At 31.4% G+C, this 8,042-nt stretch overlaps 2 protein-coding genes across 2 annotated transcripts; both read left to right on the top strand.

Moving 5' to 3' along the window:
* Positions 1–63: 63 nt before the first annotated feature.
* LOC108910961 (transmembrane protein 43 homolog) lies at positions 64–1,718 on the top strand. The gene is made up of 6 exons (XM_018715751.1): positions 64–178; positions 234–457; positions 524–655; positions 719–959; positions 1,013–1,232; positions 1,292–1,718. Exons 1-6 carry the CDS (start codon positions 80–82, stop codon positions 1,507–1,509), a joined length of 1,134 nt encoding a protein of 377 aa, XP_018571267.1. The 5' UTR covers positions 64–79; the 3' UTR covers positions 1,510–1,718.
* Positions 1,719–2,077: 359 nt separating this feature from the next.
* On the top strand, positions 2,078–4,262 carry LOC108910951 (O-glucosyltransferase rumi homolog). The gene is made up of 5 exons (XM_018715740.1): positions 2,078–2,214; positions 2,272–2,443; positions 2,760–3,046; positions 3,098–3,291; positions 3,345–4,262. Exons 1-5 carry the CDS (start codon positions 2,079–2,081, stop codon positions 3,774–3,776), a joined length of 1,221 nt encoding a protein of 406 aa, XP_018571256.1. The 5' UTR covers position 2,078; the 3' UTR covers positions 3,777–4,262.
* Positions 4,263–8,042: the final 3,780 nt, after the last annotated feature.

The raw sequence follows: 8,042 nt of genomic DNA, 5'->3' as shown, positions 1-8,042 counted from the left end.
ATAAAATGAATTTTGCACCTAGCCCGGCAGGACAATAAGGATAATAAGGACAGGAAGCTGTGGGATAACAGGAAAATAAATGGCAACTCTAGCTGAGGAATTTCAGCGAAGTTGGTTGACTTCCGTGATTGGCTTAGGTTTATTTGCCACAGGAGTTTGGTTGTTAACATGGAATGAGGTTATATTATTATTATTATTATGTCATTGTTTATTAATAAATATTATTCTTTTAGGGCAGAGCTGTTCACCACGCATATTCATTAGATGAAACTTACAATAACGCTATTGTTTTAAACCCTTATGAAAAGTTACAGCCTGAATTAGATGGGAGGGTGATACATATCAGTGGCAATTTAATAATCGATGAACCCCTTACAGAGCCCGATTACGGGATATCCATTCAGGCAGTAAAATTAAAGAGACGAGTTCAGATGTTTCAATGGGTAGAGGAGAGAACGTAAGCCATTAAAAGATTTATATTATAAAATTAAAGTTGGATTTATTGCAGATAAACAATTTACAGGCCTAGGGATGACGATGAGTCTAGTGCGGGAAAATACAACTCTATTAATGACTACTATTATGTAACAGAATGGAGAGATAAATTGGTAGACAGCAGTAGTTTCTATATAAGGCATGGCCATGAAAATCCTAGGTGAGTGTCTTTTACCAGTGTTTATATTATTAAAATGATAAAGTGAATCTGCAAATATTTTAGGGAAATTCCATTAAAATCAGTTACATATATAGCCCCTTCAGTCAAGGTTGGGCACTTGCTGCTAGGGAATGAAATAAAACACAAATTTAACGATTTCGTAGAGGTCACGAGTGATGAGAGACCTGAACGGAGAGATGTTAAATTACATATGGGTATTTATTACCACTGCAATGACATCTGGAATCCAGAAGTGGGAGACATTCGAGTGCAATTCTCTTATGCTGGCGCCGCTGGAGAACCAGTAAGTACTAAGTACTCTTAAAATCCAATAATCACAAATATATATTTTTTAAGGTGACGATAATTGCAAAACAAGAAAATGGGGTTTTGGTACCGTATAAAACCTCAAAAAATCATAAAATAGCCTTGTTGAGGCATGGCAACTTAAATATCAATCAAATGTTCTCCGCCGAACATTACGATGCGAAAATAGAAACGTGGAAACTAAGAGGAGTGGGTGTTTTTGTTTTATATGCTTCGTCTGTGTGTTTAGCAAAACTTCTAAATATAATTGGTGAGTGAATATTATAAACGGCACATCAACAATTTTTGTAATTAAATATTAACTTTCAGTTCATCAAACACCGATTTTATCAAACGTTATTTCGGGCGAAGCAACAGCATTTGGAAATGTGATTTTGGCAATTTCGGTATCGTTAATTGTCGTAGCCACAGCTTGGATGTTCTACCGACCTATGTTGGGTATGGGGCTCCTCTTTGCTGCCGTCAGCCCATTTTTGTACTGCATGATGGGTGTTTACAATGCTGCACAAAATACTCATATAAATTAATAATGATCAGTGATATTAAATAGTATTATAAATTTTAAAGTATATTAATAAAGCTGTAGATAGTGTTTTTATTGAATTCTTGAAATTATCAGAAATTTCAACAAATAGAAGAAAATTATTCCCAATGTATTTTATTGATTATATTCATACTGGTATAATCGAAATTTAAAACCTGGTATAATTTAAAGGTGCATCTTAAAAAAGAGAGCCTAAACCATTACTGTGTTCTTTTTATTGCAAATAAAATCCTTATAAAACTAATAGTCTATTTTTTTTATAAATACTCTATAAAACTAAAGTCCATGGACTCAAAATCAAAAACGCAACAGTTGTTATTGGTTGATGTCGTTAAAAAGAACGAAGTGTTAAGTAAGGTTAGATTATTTAAGATTTGTTGTAAATGGAAAACGGCTATTATGTATCTATAATATGACCACAGAATATCCTGTAGTTAGGATATTCTGTGCTATGACCATAACCAACAAAGAAGCATTATTGACCTTGAGCCATAACCACAAAACATCATAACCTCAATAAACAAATTTTCCGAACCATATAACTTTTTCAATATGGGCAAAATTAATACTCATTTTTTAGTAACTATATATCTTTTATATATACTTTTTAATTCTAGTGTCGCTTCTACGTGCACAAGCCAAGATGAACAAAACTGCGAAGAAGAGAAAATCAATAAGTACTCCATGGGTAAAAATGAATATAAAATGTATTGTTTAGTAGCTAACGTGTATAACAATATTTCAGAGGCGAACACAAAGTATCAGAAATACTTACAGCTCATAAAAGAAGCCAAAGAATCATATAAACCGTGCAATGAAACTAAATGTAGATGTCACGCTCAAGTTATTGCCAATGATCTACAAGTTTTTAAAAAGAATGGGATATCAAAAAAGTTAATAGAAAATGTCAAATCAAAGTAAGTAAAGTGTTGTTAATTTTAATAATCATAGTTGATATTAGTACTGATCAGCAGTGCCTTGAAATAAAAAACAAAAGACTTGCTATTGTTAAGCAGATTTTCATTGTTATACCTAAATATGGAGACTACTTTATATTAAGAGTTGTTGTGTCTAGGTATGTGTTCTCTATAATAAAAATTAAGAAAGTAAGATTTAAATTCTGCAAAATGTCTAGAAATTCTAAATGACAATTGTATGTCCATTAAGTTTTTCTTTTTATTGTGATTATATGAATGTTATAACAAACGTAAGTCAACACGATTCATTTTCTAGGGGGACCAAATACCAAATAATAGTAAACAAATTATACCGTGACAAATCTTGTATGTTCCCTGCGAGATGTGCCGGTATCGAACATTTCATTTTTGACTTGTTACCAAAGTTACCCAATATGGAATTTATCGTCAATACGAGAGATTGGCCACAGATCCACAAGCAATATGGCATCTTTGGACCCATATTCTCGTTCAGTAAATCGCCAGATTACCATGATATAATGTATCCTGCTTGGTCGTTTTGGGAGGGTGGGCCAGCCATTAGCCTATATCCCAGGGGGATAGGTAATATTTTAAAATTCCATAAAAGTTTTGTATACATTTTTTGCACAACAGGTCGTTGGGATTCCCACAGGAAGAAATTAGGGAAGCTTGGAAATGAGACTTCGTGGAATGAAAAAATACCAAAAGCATTTTTTAGGGGATCTAGAACTAGTGCAGAAAGGGACCCCTTGGTACTTTTATCAAGAGAGAAACCAGAGTTAGTCAATGCACAGTATACAAAAAATCAGGCTTGGAAGTCGGATGCCGTAAGCACAGCATTTTTTTTATGAGTTTTTACACAGGCGCAGTTTCATTTTAGGATACTCTTCATGTTCCTCCTGCTAAAGAAGTTTCGTTCGAGGAACATTGTAAGTACAAGTACCTCTTTAACTTTAGAGGCGTAGCGGCCAGCTTCCGATTTAAGCACATCTTGCTGTGCAAATCCCTAGTTTTCCACGTGGGAAACGAGTGGCTCGAATTCTTCTACCCGGCCCTCAAACCTTGGATACACTATATTCCAGTCGAGGCAAATGCCAGCAAGCAAAAACTAGAGGAGCTTATCGAGTTTACAGTACATCACGACGACATTGCTCGGGAAATAGCCGAGAACGGATACAACCTGATTTGGAACAATCTGAGGATGAAAGATGTTTCTTGTTACTGGAGCAAGTTGCTTAAAAGGTATGCAAAGCTTTTAACTTATGAGCCAGTTCTAGACGCAACGCTTATTGAGATTAAAAAAAAGTATTAAAACGTCAATTCTGATTATTTTTTATTTTTTTTATAGTTATAGGGTCACTGCGCCAGTTTTCGAATATTTAGTATATTTTTTACTGTCTTAATTTCATTACAAATTTTTTCTTTAATGGTCTCAACTTGCTACTAATCTGATAAACTGAGTTATTTTAAAATGGCTAGATATGAAAATAATTTTATTTTTAAGATTTGAAAGATTTTTGAATGAAAAAATAAATGAAAACTCATTTTGTACCTGTTTTCAACTTCTGCTCCATTATGATATTCCCATTTTTGGCCACCCCTTACATTAGATATTTTTAATTGAAAATGGTCCTTCATGCATAAATTATTTGTTAAAAAAGGGCTTTTCGGAACATAGGAATAATTGCTATTTTCCTTTATTTCTTTGTAACTATCGTCATTAATTTGGTAAGAGTTTGTTTTTGGAAGGTCAAAAGAACATGTCAATAGATTAAGAAACAAATGTCTGCTAAATAAAGTAAAAACTATACAGGGTGTTTGGTAAATTGATGCATTCCTTGCAGGAGGTTATGGTACAAGTGATTTGTGATATATTTCCTTAGTCCGATCTACAGGCTGTTAAAGTTTTAATAAAAAAATGCAAATTTGTAAATATTGCGGAAACTGCTCAAAATGTTTTAATGAAATTTTACAGGCTTTGACAGTTGCAACAATACATGTTTTACGATAAAAATATTGTTTTCAGTTTCACCAGTGGCGTGCGCACATGCATGTATCTAGATATTGTTAAAGAAAAAAATGATACTCCACTGATTTTTCTTAAAATAAAAATTATTTTTGAATTCCTTGTTCAATTTGGATGGAAAAGAAAAGGTATCTCGAATGTTTTTCTTATGATGCACCGTTTTCGAGTAAAAAAAAAAATCGATTTATTGCATGGCGTAATTCGGTTTCAATAATTTCAAAAATAGCAGAAATTATGCACTTAACTGCTTCATACTCAAACACTCAAAGTGACAGCTATTATTAATTTTGTCAAACAATAACAGAAACGAGTGCACAACCAACTTGCTAATTTCTATTTAGATAGTGAATAGTGAATCTAAAAACTGATAAAAAATTTTTAGACTGATGCTAACTGCAGAGGAATAATAATTTTTTGTAATAAAATTAGTACAAAAAAAGCATAATTTCTGCAATTTTTTAAATTATTGAAACCGGATTATGCCATGCAATAAATCGATTTTAATTTTTGTTACTGGAAAAGGTGCGTCATAAGAAAAATACTCGAGATACCTTTTCTCTTCCAAATTAAACAAGGAACTGAAAAATAATTTTTATTTTAGAAAAATCAGTGGCATATCATTTTTTTCTTTAAAAATATCCTAAGATGTGCCTGTGCGCACGCCACTGGTGAAACTAAAAACAATATTTTTATCGTAAAACATGTATTGTTGTTAATTGTCAAAGCTTGTAGAATTTCATTAAAATATACTGAGCGATTTCTGCAATTTTTATAAATTTGCATTTTTTTTTATTAAAACTTTGTCATCTTGTAGATGAAACTAAAGAGAAACTAAAACGTTTCACAAATCACTTGTATCATAATCTCCTGCAAGGAATGTACCGACTTACCAAACACACTGTATATGATCTGGATGAAAAATATTTAATTTTTTGACCATTTGGTTAAAAATTATAGAAATGAAGGAATTGGAAAATAGTGGTGGAAAACCGGATCTAATAACTAAATCAATTATTTCAGAAACTACCTCGCGAGAAAAGCTCCGTCGCAATTTTGTACTACTTATGGATAAAAAAAAAAATTTTAAAGACTTAAAAGACATGGTTAATAATATCCTTGAATATTATTTCCCTTCCATTAAAAAAATGCCACAAAAACTCTTTATTTACAATAATATTACTCCTTAAGCTAAATCACTTAATTTAAAAAATATATTTTTCCTAAAAAAATCAAATGAAGTCAAAGTTCTTTCATACCAGAAACCTGGGTATGCAATATGTAGATATCTAACCCCACAGATAAAATTCCTAACTGCGGGAAATAACTACTTTAGGTACCACATGCCCCAACTAGCAGTAATCACACTTTTATATATATATATATATATATAAATTTTGGTGAAATGTTTTTTTCATGTGGTGAAAACTTGCAAAATGTGATTGAGATTGCTTCTGAAATAAGCAATTCATTTAAGCTTTCAAATAGTGAGTTAATATAAACAAAAAGATATTCAATCATAATTAAATAAAAAGAGATAGAAAGTTGAAGTTGGTTGCCCGATTCTCCATCAACTGAACGAAATTTAATCAGATATGTTTTTCAAGTACCTATTAATCGAACACTTGATTTAAAAATAAACTGTTATCAATGTAGTTTAAAAGTGCATTTCTCAATCAACTACTAATAACGCCAGACATTAACGATAAAAATCAAACCTATTTAATAATAATTGATTTTTAATTTTTGTTTTTTGAAAGGTTCACCTGAGATTTTCAACTGTTTTTATCACGTCAGTAGACTACTTGACTGTCACTGCAGGTGTTTGTACAACTAGATTACTTTAAATTAATAAAAAAATATAGATAGAACCGTTTCGAGGGAAATGATGATTGAAAACAGGGAAACCGGAAAAGAAATAATATACATGCTTTCTTATTTTTACTCGAGTTTTACAAAACTAGTTGAGAACTAGTATTTATCACATAGCTGGTGCAGTGACCCTACAATATTTTTCAGTTTTTTATTTTAATAATTTTCTAGTAACTATAAAATTAAAAGTAATTATAAAAAGTAGAATATTTTTTTAGTAAACTTTTAAAATTTTTAAAATACGCTAGAACCTCATTAATCAGACCTTCGATGGGACAGACCTTTATAAATGAAAAAGTTAGATAATACAGACTGTATTAAAAACACATTTTAAATATGAGCGCAGTCTGATAATGAGAAGTTACAAAACTATTAAAACTGTGCTTGTTGTTGAAAACCAGAGCAGATTAACATAATATAAAACAAGAACAAGTCTGGTCAATACAGTGAGTCGGACAATCGAGGGTCAATTAACCGAGATTCTATTGTATCAATAAAAAACTAAAGTTGTTGAAGAAAACAACATAATTTTTTCTTAGTGTAACATAATATCAGACATACACAGGATGTTCTGAAATTAGCCTGTATTGTTTTATTTGCACATTTTACAACTAAGATTGAGGTAAAAGTTTATATAAACTTCGGCAAAGAAATGTCTTTTAATGGTTATAATTTCTAAATTTTGGTCAAGGGTGTCAAGACTGAGGAAATTACAGATAGTGCTCTAAATTAGTTGTATGCAGATCAGATTCAATTGTTTAAATCAAAAATTAGAATTTTGGATAATTTTACAATGAAAAGGTACTATTTTTTTGTTACTTTATGACAATTCTGTTAATGTTAGCATTGCAGAAAAAATTAATAACCAATAGTAATGTTTTTACTAATAAAGCTTTTAACTAAAATCGTCAAATAAAAACTTTTATCCACGACTATTGTATAATGTACCCATTATACGTCTGTTTGCTCGACCTCATTAATACCCATTAATCACGGCAGTGATTAATGAGTCATTAATCACTACTGTCAGATGCTTCCTTGATTTAGCTATAATATTATATTGTTCTGCTACAATCAATCGGTTTTTAAAATTTTATCGTGTAAACCACTAAATATTTTCAATTCAGTGCTGTACATATAAAAAAAAAATAAAAAAGTGAAATTTCCTAGACCAGATTCGAACCCCGGACCCGCGGTTGGAACGGAAGTAGCATCTATACTGAGCCATAAGCGACTTCGTTTGTGCATGTCGTATATCTGTTTCTTAACATACCATGTTTTTCGAAACATTTCATAAATCTAAGTAGCTTTTAAATCAAAACAAATTTGACTCAAACCTGTCAACATTATTGTTTGTGTGGATAGATTTCTCAGTGTTTTGATATTTTGTGTTAAATTGCGTTAAAAAACGAACTAAAAACAAAAAAAACTTCAACAAAAATATTTAGTAGTCGTGGATAAAGTATAGTATTCTACTCCCGTATAATGGCTATTATCCACTCGGTGATTTAGGTCACTCGCCTGCGGCTCGTGGCCGTAAACTTCACCTCGTGGGTAATACCCATCATTATACGCTCGTTGAATAATATACTATTATTGCACAGGCTCCTGTAAAAGTCAATTTTATATATTGCAAATTATACAGGGTAATTTGCAAATGGTGACCAAAAATGAAACCTTGTA

Source organism: Anoplophora glabripennis, unplaced genomic scaffold, assembly GCF_000390285.2.
Source record: "Anoplophora glabripennis isolate ALB-LARVAE unplaced genomic scaffold, Agla_2.0 scaffold24, whole genome shotgun sequence".
NCBI lineage: Eukaryota > Metazoa > Arthropoda > Insecta > Coleoptera > Cerambycidae > Anoplophora > Anoplophora glabripennis.
The sequence above is the reverse complement of the archived record's forward strand: the minus strand, read 5'-3'. Positions and strand labels throughout refer to the sequence as shown.

What these genes read in the sequence shown, in the direction of transcription:
- LOC108910961 (XM_018715751.1), top strand. Translation starts at nt 80, where the DNA reads ATGGCAACTCTAGCTGAGGAATTTCAGCGAAGTTGGTTGACTTCCGTG. An exon ending in CAATGGGTAGAGGAGAGAAC is followed by an intron (nt 458 to 523) that starts GTAAGCCATTAA and finishes AACAATTTACAG; the next exon opens with GCCTAGGGATGACGATGAGT. An exon ending in CATGGCCATGAAAATCCTAG is followed by an intron (nt 656 to 718) that starts GTGAGTGTCTTT and finishes CAAATATTTTAG; the next exon opens with GGAAATTCCATTAAAATCAG.
- LOC108910951 (XM_018715740.1), top strand. Translation starts at nt 2,079, where the DNA reads ATGGGCAAAATTAATACTCATTTTTTAGTAACTATATATCTTTTATAT. An exon ending in ATAGAAAATGTCAAATCAAA is followed by an intron (nt 2,444 to 2,759) that starts GTAAGTAAAGTG and finishes TTCATTTTCTAG; the next exon opens with GGGGACCAAATACCAAATAA. An exon ending in CCTATATCCCAGGGGGATAG is followed by an intron (nt 3,047 to 3,097) that starts GTAATATTTTAA and finishes TTTGCACAACAG; the next exon opens with GTCGTTGGGATTCCCACAGG.